The sequence below is a fragment of the Gossypium arboreum genome, chromosome 8 (assembly GCF_025698485.1).
Source record: "Gossypium arboreum isolate Shixiya-1 chromosome 8, ASM2569848v2, whole genome shotgun sequence".
NCBI lineage: Eukaryota > Viridiplantae > Streptophyta > Magnoliopsida > Malvales > Malvaceae > Gossypium > Gossypium arboreum.
This window is the reverse complement of record NC_069077.1, coordinates 24,092,646-24,106,210: the sequence shown is the minus strand read 5'-3', so window position 1 is coordinate 24,106,210 and position 13,565 is coordinate 24,092,646. Positions and strand designations below refer to the sequence as shown.

The following is a 13,565-nucleotide window of genomic DNA, read 5'->3' as shown; positions in this document are numbered from 1 at the left end:
TACAAAACATGATTTGAGTATACAATACTAATATAAAAGTCTAGTTATACAATGCAAAAGCAAGTTCCAAAGTGAACGGAATAAGAAGTCTCCCAATATCATGATATCATTTCATTCAAAATCGATAACTTCAAAGAAAAATGAATCATTTATGTAAAGAAACATGAACACATTAAGGGGCTAAAAAGAAGTCCTTGCTTGATCTAATTTATTCAAAATCAGTCTCTTTTAAATTAAGTAAATCAAATTAAGACTCTTGAAAATTAACTTTATTTGTTTCAATCTCTTCTCCAATTATAATCTAATGAAAAAAAATAAAATATGAAAAGCCCCTAAATAAGGCATAAATGGTGATATCTCATTGCTCGTGATTCATTAATATAATACCCATTCGTATTTAAACTCATCCCAATCTGATGAGCATGAGGATAGTTTAAGTGGTTCTTCAGCTGTTTTTTTCCCTCTTAAAGGCAGTAAGAGGCGAGCTCCATAAGATTTCATAAAGATCTGCAATTCCATGGATGACAACATTTACAAAAAATCATTATCAAATTACACAGCAGATGATAACAAGACACAAAGCTTGTTCTGTTCCTTTTAAATAAGAACAAGCTTGGTCGCTTGGTTTCCATATCTATGCTTTTACTCCACGGGCTGGCCACGGTGTTGGTGGCCGGCTATTCATTTCTCCCAGAATCCATCTACCAAAGTCTCCTCCAAAATCACTTTCAATTACTGACTCCCTGCTGCAATTTATTGTAAGGCATTGGCAAGAAAACAACCAATCACACAGCATAAATGAAAAATAAGTCCTCAGCTTTGGTGAAGGATGGTGCTTGCTACAAAATTTACTCAACATAAGCACAAGTAACTAAAATATTAAATAAGGGGTAACACTAATGACTCATCTCCATCACTATCTTTGTTCTGTCCCATATCTTCCTACTTCTAAGTTTGATGACGTCAATTGCTTGTCTTACTGGACTCTATCCATGGAGATGCATAGTTTCGGAGTAAGCTGATACGCCGGTTGTATAGGATCAATTTCTTCCAGGGTTCACGTTAGCATATCATCTCGATAGCACCAGGTAGAATAGACAACTTCCTAGGAAGAAATCCTAGATGTTCCCCATCAGACTGAATGAAAATGTTTCCACCCCCTGAAATCTCATCTACTTCAATCGTATATACACTGCAACAATAGAAAACAGCTTCAGTTGTAAGCATGCATATATTGAGATACTATGGATAAGAAAACTAAATGACATCATGCTCCAGGTAAAATGCAACAGATGGCATACAGATTCTGCTTTTGGTAACACGATAATTCACAGAAATAAAACATAATCAATAACCACAAGAAGCTTTAAACACCTCGCAAAGATTCAAGGACAACAAGAATTTTGGATGGTTAATAGTTTTTAAAATTTTCATGACAGTGGAAAACCATATAAGAAGAAATGCTGTGTTTAAAGAGTTTAGGGTTATGAGCACTTTTTGCCCCTTTGAAAAAGAAGCCACCTAAATCATTAAAGAAGACAAGAAAACCTACAAAAGGGAGAGGGCAAGCAGAAAGGATACTAAAACAATGCTGCAAGACTAAAAAGAGATGGTGCTTACTTTCTTGAGGTCACATTATTCAGTGACAAAAGTGTGCCGTTGTAGAGCTTGTGCAGTTTTAGAATGAAGTCATACCACTTGAAGTCCTGAAGAATGACAACCTGCAAAGTGAAGTGCAAAACTTAAACAAACCATCAGCGCACTTCAGAATTAACAAATACTAGTAATCATGTAGTGAGATGAATAGAAAAACTATTCCACCTCAAGACTTCCACTGTGAGGATCAGCATTTGGTGTAATTTTCATGCCACCACCAAAGTACTTTGCATTTCCAACACAGAGGGCCGTCACTTGAGACAATGTTTGCCACTCACCCTCATTCACCTGCATGTAAAATTACTTTCATGGTCAAAAGTCTAAACACCGTCATGTGAAAATAAGCATGACTAGGGCTAAAGCATAGGCTAATGTACTGGTCAATAAAATAACTTTTAGAAATGGAATACACTGCTAAACCCTAAAAATGCATACCTTGATTCTAAGGTCCTGATTATGGTGGCCAATAAAGGCTTGTAAAGCGCCAATAACATAGCACAAGTTTCCAAATTTCTTGTATCTTGAAGCATAATAACCTGCCTTAGCACTCCTGTAAATTTCCACAAAAGACACTGCAGTGAGGCTTGTGAAATGAGCTTATGTTTTATCAAGATTTAATTCTAAAAATGGCCAAGTAAACCTTACAGATGAATATCAGCAACATTAATGAAATAATGAGATCCTTCCCCTTCTCTGCTAATGACACCGACATCAATTTGTGATCTCACCCCTAGAATACAGCAGCATCAGCAAATCCTAGAATCAAAAGGATCTACATCTTGTATTTACTAAAAGTAACAAGGGAGGCAAGGAACCGGAAAGGGAATAAAATACCTCTAGCAATCCGGTCTATGGCTTCACGGGGATCATTTTTCCTGGGAAAAGCATAACAATAAACACTTGAGAGAAAGCAATAATATCATAAAATCTTATAACAAATGAATCTAGACTGGATTAGCACAAACTAACCAGCCCAATGTTCGGGCAAAATCTGACCCCGTCCCCAAGGGAATGAGCTGCAAGAAGGGCCAACCTTGTTATATATTCCTAGGGGGGGGGAATCGAACAATTCTACTATAGCGCAAGCAAAGACAAATGAGTAAGACGTATATATAAATCCAAGGCTTTCATTCAATCAGAGACTAACAACAATACTTACAAAATGAAAGAGGGGAAGAAAAGAAAGAGCTTGATGGGAATTCTTACACCAAGAGCGGTTGAATGAACTGCCTCTGTATTCCAATTAGCAACAGGTTTCCCATCCCAAAAGAACCCATTAACAACCTGCTTATCACAGTTCAATTTATCATCTGCTCTTCCAAATTCAGAACAGTATTTGATTATATACTGAAAATGAAAATAAGAAAGAAAATTCTGCACCTCGTGAAGCGTTCCATCACCTCCAACTGCAATGACGGCATCAGCACCCTCCCTTATTGCCTGCAAACCATTACCCACTTATAACTTACAAGTATATATAGTCATTCGTAACTTCAAGTTTTCCATAGGCATCTTAGACCAAATTCAGTTTCATTGTCTAAATTGGGAAAAATAAAATAAAATGTAAACGAAGCCCTTAATTCTTACCTCCCTAGTAATGTCAATTGCATGAGAAGGACCCGAAGTCAAAGATTCACATATCTGAGACAAATGCAAGAGATTTTCTTATTAATTGAGCAATGATTAATGGAAAAAAAAAAAGGGAAAAAAGAACACTCACATTACAATCACTGCCGAGGCGAGATTGAAGATAAGGAAGCAGTTTCTTCCACTCTTTACCGGTTCTCCCGTTAGCACCTGCTCCTCCAAATCCCCTTGTTAAAACAAGGGTAATAAATCCGGGTGGCAAAGACATTTTTAAGAGTAAAAGGGAAGAAAGGAATAAGAACCTCGAGGATTGACGATGAAGACTAGATCACGGCGGCGGATAGGAGAAGAGGAGGATACGCCGCGGAAGACAGAGCGGTCAGAGGAGAGATCAGAAGCCATGGGGTTGTTGGTCTCGGCTCTCAAAACGGAAGGTTTGGCAATCGAAAACCGTACCCAACCAACAGGCGTCAGTAAGTGATTATAATAGCAAACCATTACCATATTTTGCTTCGAGTGGAGTTAATAATTATATTGGCCGTCTGGGTTTTAAGCATCGAACAAGGAATCTTTTAAACATGCGGGTGTTTCCCTGATTGGAAGCCGCGACTGCAACTGGTGGTAAATTATAATTAGCGGTAACTTTTAAGATGAACAGTTTCTTCGGGTGAAGAGATAAAATAAAAAATGTAGTTGAATGAAACAGGGCCCACTCTCCTTGGTTTCCTCGCTGTAATCCTTAGTCGTTCATTGCTGCTGCAGAGCTCAGAGAGTCTTTACCCGCCGCTAACAAGCGATTCTAATTCAGATTGTTTTAATTCTACTTCTTTAGTAGAATTTACCTCTCACATCAGGTTTTGAATTCATATTATTTTCAAATTTAACACATTTTTATGTTAGATGAATAATTAATGGAATCGAATTACAATTTTATACAAATTTATTAGTTATTGCGGCTACTTTCTCTTTTGGGTAAAAACATAATATTCAAATTTCTTAGTTTTTAATAATAAAAAACGTTAATTACTTATTTAAAAACTAACCGTATGTTTTAAATTTTCATCTTATTTCTCATTCTCTTTCAACTATAACTGTTGCCCCAAAAAAATGTATCTTTATGAAATTGCAAATTTAAAATTCATTAATTTATTTTTTATCATTAGAAGTTTAAAAACCATGTATATTATTTTTCGCATCTTTCGATTTGTTGAATTAAACAACTGGAAACTAAAGAAACAAATAATTACACAAAGATCCTAAAGAAATAAAACATAGGATTATTCTCCATCACTGGAACCCCAGATTTGATATTAACAGCTCTGCAGCTCTGCTATTATAATCCATAATCCATAATACCCCAAAATGATGGATTCAGCTATACGTGATCCAATTTAGCTTATAACTTGAAAGAGTAAAACAACCTCGAGAACAATGTTTTTGGTACTGCAGAGCAGTGTACCCACAATGGTGGCAAACAAAAAAAAAAAGACACCCAAAACTAACTTTATTACACCATCAAAACCCCAAGAAGGAATTCTGAAAAAAAATATATACAGCCAAAACTCAGAAAAGCAGCACTCAAAACCCTATACACACGGTAGCCTCTAACAGGTTGACTTTTGTATGATATACACACGGTACATAAGAGATGACATCAGTGTATTTACAAGCTATGATATTAAGTTGCCAAGTCCTGGGAACATCATACCTATGTTACACATACATACAAATCTAACCGCAATTAGCAAGTTAACGCGTTCGATTTCTTTTTTATCTGCAACATGTGGCATTCAATCAGGTCATGGAATGAGCAATGAGTCAACGATGAAAAGAAAAGGGAGTGCACTGTTTTGGGAACACTGGATTGTACCTTATCATGCTGTTGGAACTGCATTTGCTGATTTCCGAGTGTGAACATCATTGTATGGACTACCGAGTTTGATACCCTCGGACCCTGCATCATATGTTGAAAGCAACCTTCTCTGCATTGATTTCGTTATTAGTTAGAAAAGAATGAAACCTATATATTGAGGTGATAGATGTTGGGCTTAATCTTTCGGCAATAACCAGTTTCCATTTTCTTTTGCAGAGTATGGCTAAGCCAGAGGTGGCAGTAATGACAACATCCTTGGCTCAAAAAGTGAAGCCAGAATGAGAGAGAAGTCAAACAAGTGTGGATAAGAAATATAACACTCAAGAGGACGATGGTGATTTATGATCAAAATATATCCATAAGAAATGATGTTTTGATAAATTACTTCTGATAAATCTTGAACTCTTTTGGAATTAAAGTCAGACTTCTGATAAGTCTTGAACTCTTTCGGAATTAATTCAATGAAGTATAGACCTCCAATGTGGAGAAGAACAGAGTAGATATGCAAAACTCTAAAGCAATATCACAGGATGGCATTATAAGAAACTAAAACAAAGATAAGAAATAACAGTAATCAGTTCAGATTCAAACATGAAAAATTGAATCATAATATAAAATATAGTATGTATGAGCCAACAGTGGATATAAAAACATGCTCAAGACAAGGAACAAGAATTTACATGATCCTCAAAATCAGGGCTCGCCAAATTGACGGAGAGATTTCTCATTAACAATAATACCTGCAAAGAGGCAAATAAAGCAGCTTGAGTTGACCATAGGATTTTAAGTAAACATATGACACTCCAATCTCCTCCACACACACACCCCAATTGAAATAAAATAAAATTATTAATATCATTTGGATGACATACAGTTTCCAAATTTATTGGGTCCATCTGCTTCAACTTCTGCAAGTGCCCACTTGTACCAGGATCAAAGACACTGCCAATGAAGCTGTACACCTCAGCAAAATCTGGCAAAACTGCACAGTATAGAAAGCACACTTATCATCAATGGGACAAAGGAAACTTAAGGATGTGATGATAGGAACTACTCAAGAAGACACTTATTATCACGTGTTCTTGATAATCCAGTGCTCGATCAACAACAAAAAAAGAAAATAAATAATTCCCATTCAAGCATTTTGCTGTTTAAACTAGGCAATTCAAAGGCCACAAGTAACATGTTTATTTTCAGTACTGTAAATATGGGAAAAACTAAAAACAGCAGCAACAGAATTCAGAATAACCTAGTAGGTCATACCATCATCAACGTTTACAGCAAAAAGAAAAGCAGAAGGGAAGAATACAATCCAAAAAATCCCAGAGTCAAATAAGTTGTTTCTTCATCATAAGGCAGCTAGAATTCTTCATGTAAGCATATGAGACAAGATGATCATTTTCTTGCAAATGGAGAAACATGAATATTTTTCTAACAATAAACAAACCTTAAATTGATGGGAAAATAAGTAAGTGGATATGTCAAACAAATCAGACTTATCTTTTGATGACAAGCACTTAATTCAGTAATCACAAGTAGGTATTAAAATCCTAGTTGAGGCAAGTCATAGTAGATGATTAAAAATGCTATATGAAGCTTCAGTATAGATGCCATTATTTTTTAGAAATTGCATGAATGAAGAAACATGTTTCCTCTGGACATGTGATATGGTAACATGGTCCAATAGTGCTATCATCAAGCTCAAAGTAGAAATAATATGCTAACCTCTAGATTGCTTCCAGTGATCTCCTCTATCAATTGTTTCACCAAATGACCAAGTTCTGGGAGTACTTTCACTACTGCTACTGTAACAAGAATTATGCACAATAGTTGGTCCAGCTAACACTGCATCATCTACAAAATACATGACCATATGTTATACTTTTAATATTTGAGAAGAAATATGAGGTAAAAACAGTGCAGAAACAATTAAAAACCTTTAGTCACTTGAGACACAGTGACAGGCGGCACAGAGTTGTAACTCCAGGAAGACAAAGATGCAGTGGCAACTGGATTTCCAGGTGTTGATGATGAATCTCGTCTGTATGTATAACCAGGTTCATGCAAAGCAGATGAAGATTGATATGGTCCAGCAACTTGGGGTACAACAGAAGCTATACAGATGCAAAAATAACCAACGGTCAATTCAAGATCAAGAACTACCCAGAAAAAAGATATAGATGATACTGAAATGTTGGCCATACTGACCAGTTTTGGGAGCTTTTTGCGGGTATGGATGAGCTGCTTTCCTTTTTGGTCGAGGGGGAGGTACATGTTCACTTGTCCCATTTTTCTGAACCTTTAGAAAATACTTCTGTGCATGACTACGGATCTGCCAAGAACATCCATTAAACAATCAGAGAAACATGTTGAAGACAACATATAGCCTAGTAGTTACAGAAAGAAATCAAGACATCTTCTAAATTACCTGGATCACTGTCTTTGACCCGACAAAAGCTTCAATCTTTTTCCAATCACGATCAAATCTAAAACGAGTAATGTGAAAAAAAAAAAAAAACACATCAGCACCAAGAGATAAAAAGTAAGCATCTAAAATGTAAAGCAAAAAACTTGCTCAGTGTAAAAGTACCTTGGGGGCTAGTATTAATTTAAATTGTATGCACTCAATTAACTTAATCCCACACACTTGGATTTAAAGATTTTAAATCAATATCCTATTCCAGTTACTTATCAACCAAACAAGATCATTTCTTGCAGGGAAAAAACCAGATGATCTGCAAATGAATAATAGCAGTGCAAACTGGGATATAAATTACGATCATGGACCTATTTACGGTATGGTCACGCCCAGCTAAACTCAAAAAATGTACCATACGATCACTAAAACATTACAAGTAAACATTATAACTACATAGTCACCTTTAATTAACAACTCCCAATTTAAAACCCTAATTCCGAGGTACCTAATAATACAATTAAATCAAATCGAAAAAAAAAAGAATAGACTGTGTCCCCCTTCACTCGATTCAATTTCAAAACCAACCAAAAAGTAGATTAATCAATCACAAAAATCCGTAGGCTTCAGCAAGAAAAATAAAAAATTAAAATTAAAAAAAAAGTAACAAATTTACTTACAATTGAAGAGCTTCGAGAAACTTCTCGTGCTCCTGCTCAGTCCAGCTCTCTCTAGACTTGGTAATAGTGTAAGGCTTTCGAATTTTCTTACTGGGATCCTCCGGATACACTGTAGTATTACCAGCACCGGAGGTGGCAGGAGGAGGTGGAACATGAAGCGGCGGCGCCACCTTATTGGCAGGCGGAGCTGAATTAACACCAGGAAGACCCATATTCATCGGATCGAAGAAGTAAAAACCTTGAGCTGGGTTGGGGTTCACGGACACCATAAGCTTGAAAACTTCCGAAAGAGCAATTCGCAATCTTTAGCTTAGCTTCTCTCTTTGATTTCAATTTGAGTCTTTAGTTTCGAATTTTTGTTTTTGTTTTTCAGTTAGGTTTTTTGGAAAGTCAGACAACAGTGGGAAACGAAATGCGGTGAGGAACTGACAAGCTCGTGGTTTTTTATATATAGGAAAATCAAATCTCTGGATTTTACCTAAAGAAGGGGTGAGAAGTGACCGTACAAATGGAGAAATATTAACCATAGGATTGATGGAAGTGGACAAGTGGCGGATTCTGGCAATTTGTTTATTTTTAATAAAAGAAGGGGTTTTACTGAGTAAGGCAGTTAGGATACTCCACCGCCATTAAAGGGGCAAGTTTTACCGGTTTGGTATTGCCCGTACACCTTGGATTTAGCTGTTTAGGTATTTTCTGACTGAAAAAAGAAAGTGAAATTTGGTACTTGTGTCCTGTACTTGGATTATTAAATAAAGTTAATTTTTTAAAAAACAAATCAATAAAAAATAAAATATATTTTGTCAAATGTAATATAATGAATGATTGGAAATTAAATAAATTGTTTATTATTAGTAATATTTTTCTTATGTTTTATTGATACGAATGTTAGAGTATTTATACATGCGATTATAAGTATAATTACAGCTCATAGTAAGGTCCCACTATTTTGTTTTGATTCTATTGCCTTCGATATTAACATTCGCTGTCATTAGTACTGACATTTTTTGCAAACCCCAGGTCTGTTGAACACATGTCTATAAAGCACATGGTCCTTTCTGCTTTGGGGACTGGCGCTCTAGGCGGGGTTCATACTTACTCGACAGATGTCTGGATAGCCTACGGAATATGTAACCCTTTTAGTGAGTTATTTGGGCATATGCGAAGTGAGATTGCGCTCTTCCCTAGGTTCCTGCGACTATAACTTTACCTTGCGAGCTAGATCCATGGGCTAGTCCTATGACCTTACCCTGTGGGCTTACGCAAGGTTCTCCCGAGCTAGGTCTATAGCCTTGCCTTGCGAGTTGGTTTGCCTTGTTGTCTACTCGTGGTTGGGTCGTGGGTAGGAGGCTCAGATCTTTTTTAAGACTCGGGTCTCAGGTTATTGACGTATAACAATCTACTCTCCCTCAAGTAGGCCTAAGGGGTGTCATAAAATGGCACTCCTTAGGTCCATCACATCAGGATTAAATGCAACTTGTTGGGTACGCTGCAAACTGTGATACATAATGGTTGTTCAACCACGTGCGCAAGTGGTTCTCGCGTATGCGTATCTGATTGTTGAATATTGAATCGTTTACGTTTGTTCGCATCTGGGCTATCATACGAATTGTCTAAGAGGCGGGAATGGGACTTCTTCTTTAAAAGGATATATTTTTTAACCCAAAATCCTCCACTCTTTGCATTTTCTACAATCAAAACAGAGGTAATTTTTAGAAATTTTACTTTTTCTTTTAAAAATTATGTTTCCTTCTTTTATCGATAGCATGGTGAGGATAAGAGAAGCTGGTAACCGCATTGTCCTAGTCCATTGGCCTACTCCAACTCTGGTGACAGAGAAATCTTATGCATGCACCACTAAACAGGATGAGCTAGAACGAGTCCTGTCGGTGCGAAGAATAAAAGTTCCCAATTTCGCATATGAGTTTTCCTTTCCAAATGGGTCACATTGGCTGTGTGAGGCCACCGATGATAGCTAGGATTAGTCGGATGAATAGTTATAAACTTTCCTTTGGAAATGAGCTATCCGGCGAACATTGGAGGTTAGGTTTCATTTAACGTTGCACTCTTTCTTCTATAGCCTTCTAAATGACTACAACATTGCTCTCGGCCAACTTTCAGGCTTTTCCTGGTGGCTTGCCATAACGTATTTCCTTGGCTGTAGTCAGTGTGGCGAGATACCTATACTCGCTGTTTTTCAGCATTTGTATCAATTGAAGGGTCATGGTTCGAAGGATTTATTAGGGTTCTACTATTTTTCTCCTCGTAAGAGAGTGCAAACAATTATTCGAAATCATTTTTCTAACCTTCATCTGAACCAAAGAAAGTACGTCCGAGTTCGCAATATACTTGGCAAGGACTTTGGATTTCTTATAAGATAATCCTCACCTAGTAAGGATATGTGTACATTTCAACGAAGCCTTACTACAGATGAAGCTGTTACCCAGTTTCGGAAGTTTCACATTGGTCGCTCGCAGACTCTGGAGACTCTCATTACTGTGAGGGATCCCTTTAGATATTGTTTGGAGGGTTTTAGCCTAGCAGATGAAGGCTTGATGATAAACAAGAGGTCGCTCAGTCAATTGGCGCGTTGCCTGAGAGGGTTACCTGGCCTCATGACTTTTTCGATCAATTGACCCAGATATTGTTACGTCACATGGCAGAGCCCTTTAACTTCATCTACCACTTTTGTTAGATGAAGCTTCGTCCGTTTACTTTTACTAAGTTTACCTAAGTTTACGCAAAAGGGGTTGTTGGGTCAGATATTAATTTATTAATTGCTCCCACTGATCACAAGGTTATTGTTGGTGCAAGAATTGATCAAGGGTCTAAATATACTTCAAGTGGGACTGATAGCCTTTCTCTTGAACTTGACGAGGTAATGGACATCGATTCCTTAGTCGGTAATACTTGCAAAAAGCATAAGACCACCTCAGGGGCTATGCGTATTAGCTATGCAAGTAAAGAGGAGAGGAATATTGCACAACTAGAGCGTCGTAGTAAAAAAAGAACAGATCCTGTTGGGGTTATTAAAGAAGCTTTAAGTCCTAAACGTTTTCTACCGGTAAACTTACCATCTTTTACTCCCCCCATTAGTTCACTGATTATTGATGCTGATGTTACCCCTTCACCTACTGCTCGTATTTCTCCTCTTATGCCCGTCGGTAGAGGAACGCTAATTAGGGGTAATGAAGGTTCATTTCCTTGGCATGGGGACTTGAGCGCGCATGAGTACTCTTATAACCTTGATGTAACAGCCCTCAGATGGCAAACCTCAATTCTAAAAGCTATTAGGCCAAGCAATACGCAACTACCTTCAGCCTTAAGCCTATGTTCCTTTCTATATTTTTTACTTTCTGAGGCCAATGTGGTTGGACTAAGGTATGAGGAAGCCCATCAAAAAGAGCTCGCGAATTTTAAGACAGAGTCGACGAGAGTTAGCAAGCAGCATCGTAAGATGATGAAGGAAAATAAAGTCATCCTTAAGCAAAATGAATATCTCACAGAGTGTCTGGCCATAGTAGAGACTAAAGCAAATAGGTTAGAGTGTGAGGTGGCTGTTGGAAAGAAAAGTAAAGAGGCTCTACAAGCTGAGTTGGACAGGCTTACAAAAGAGCATGTAGCCGAAACGGATAGGATTATTTGTGAGTGTCAAGATCAAGTGGAAGGCACAATCAGGGAACATTGATGTGTCTCACGTGACTAACTAAAAATACAACAAAAGCAAGTGTACCTATCGATAAATAGTATAGTTATGGTGAGTAGAGATATCGTATTCATGAAGACTAAAAGTATTAGTAATTACTATTTTTCTATTATTAGTCAACAATTTAGAGTGATGGGTTTTAAACTAAAATTACTAAACTAATTTAACTAAGAACTCAATAGAGAATAAATCAGAAAAATAATCGAATTATAACCAATGAGAGAGACAGTACCTAGTAAAGAATCCACCTAGACTTCATATATTATTATGAATCTAAATTAAACGATTTATTCTGTTGGTATCTTGATCCGTAGAAATCCCTAAATTATGCTAATATCTCTTTTGAGAGCAAAAGCAACTGACTCTAAGTTGATTAATTGAAATTTCTTTCTAATTAAAACCCCTATCATCGCATTAACTCGATTTATGGATTCCCTTATTAGATTTGACTCTAATCTGGTAGATTTATGTCGTCCTATTTCTAGGATTGCATGCAACTCCACTCAATTATGCTAGATCTACTCTTAAATAAGGAATTTATTCCATTGAATTAAGCACATTAAACATGAATTAATATCCCAAAAATATTAAAATAAGAAATAAGCACACATAATTGAGAACAAAAATCAAGTATTTATTGCATAAAATATAAATCAAATAGTAGAATTCATTATAGGTTTCATCTTTCCTATGTATCAAAGGAATTAGTTCATAATTCTGAATAAAACATCTCAAAGTCAAAAAAAACCACAAGAAACAAAGAAACTAAAAAAACTTCAAAAGAAATTAAAAGGAGGTGTTCGATCTTGATTGGGATCTACTTCAGAGTTAGCTCCAATGGTGTTCTTCAAGTTGTTTTTTTTCAATATTCTCTGATGGCTCCCTTATTTTTTTCTTCTATTTGGTATTTATAGACTTTAAAATGCTCAAAAAGCCTAAAAATTGTGTCCTTTGGCGTGTTTGGGAAGCGAGTTGCAAAATCGGCACGGGCTAACACGTGGCTATGTGTCCAGCCCGTGTAGAAAGGCCTAGTTTGTGTGGCTCTTGAAATCAGCTCTATTTGTTTGATTTTGGCTCACTTTTTGCTCCCAAATGCTCTTTTAAGTATAGAAACATAAATTTAAAGGATTAAGAGCATCAAAAATCACTAATTTGTATAATTAATCATCCAAAAACGCATTAAGAACGAGATTAAAATATATTACTTTTATCATTTATCAAACATCTTTGGGTCTTTGAGAATTTTAAGAAAAAGACAGTTGAGAATGTCTTAAGTTCTATTTCGAAGTTGAAGATAAACATTCTTCTCCACGCCGAAGTCGTTGCTGGTCCCTTTGATGTTTGCAAGATGGATTTTGATGCTCTCGAAGAGGTGGATATAAGCTCGCTGGGCTTTGATGTGTTATGTCCCTCAGGTGTCGTATAAGACTCTTTTGTGTCAACTTGGAGGAGTTTTCTAGATTTTTATATTGAGGAGGATCCTGTTAAAGATGTGGTTCCCTCTGCTGCGAACAACGACGTTACTCCTTATAATACTGTCTGTCGAGGCGTAGATAGGGATAACATGCCTTGATTTTTTGAATACTCTATACTTTGTTTATTTTCTAATGAGAATATGTTTTATTTTGTAGTCATTGTTTTTGTGCC

The 13,565-nt window shown here is 36.6% G+C and overlaps 2 protein-coding genes across 2 annotated transcripts; both read right to left on the bottom strand.

Moving 5' to 3' along the window:
* Nucleotides 1-495: 495 nt before the first annotated feature.
* Nucleotides 496-4,144, bottom strand: LOC108469749 (sphingoid long-chain bases kinase 2, mitochondrial). Its single transcript, XM_017770768.2, has 12 exons — nucleotides 3,546-4,144; nucleotides 3,377-3,453; nucleotides 3,244-3,297; nucleotides 3,037-3,096; nucleotides 2,863-2,940; nucleotides 2,626-2,672; nucleotides 2,491-2,531; nucleotides 2,302-2,386; nucleotides 2,092-2,206; nucleotides 1,822-1,944; nucleotides 1,621-1,721; nucleotides 496-1,192 (listed from the first exon to the last, which is right to left on the bottom strand). Exons 1-12 carry the CDS (start codon nucleotides 3,745-3,747, stop codon nucleotides 1,063-1,065), a joined length of 1,113 nt encoding a protein of 370 aa, XP_017626257.1. The 5' UTR covers nucleotides 3,748-4,144; the 3' UTR covers nucleotides 496-1,062.
* Nucleotides 4,145-4,546: 402 nt separating this feature from the next.
* LOC108467711 (protein REVEILLE 5-like) lies at nucleotides 4,547-8,669 on the bottom strand. The gene is made up of 9 exons (XM_017768451.2): nucleotides 8,213-8,669; nucleotides 7,545-7,602; nucleotides 7,325-7,448; nucleotides 7,054-7,230; nucleotides 6,842-6,970; nucleotides 5,989-6,098; nucleotides 5,797-5,856; nucleotides 5,114-5,225; nucleotides 4,547-5,017 (listed from the first exon to the last, which is right to left on the bottom strand). The coding sequence occupies exons 1-8, from the start codon at nucleotides 8,479-8,481 to the stop codon at nucleotides 5,118-5,120; spliced, it is 1,035 nt and encodes a 344-aa protein (XP_017623940.1). The 5' UTR covers nucleotides 8,482-8,669; the 3' UTR covers nucleotides 4,547-5,017; nucleotides 5,114-5,117.
* Between the last annotated feature and the right edge of the window lie 4,896 nt (nucleotides 8,670-13,565).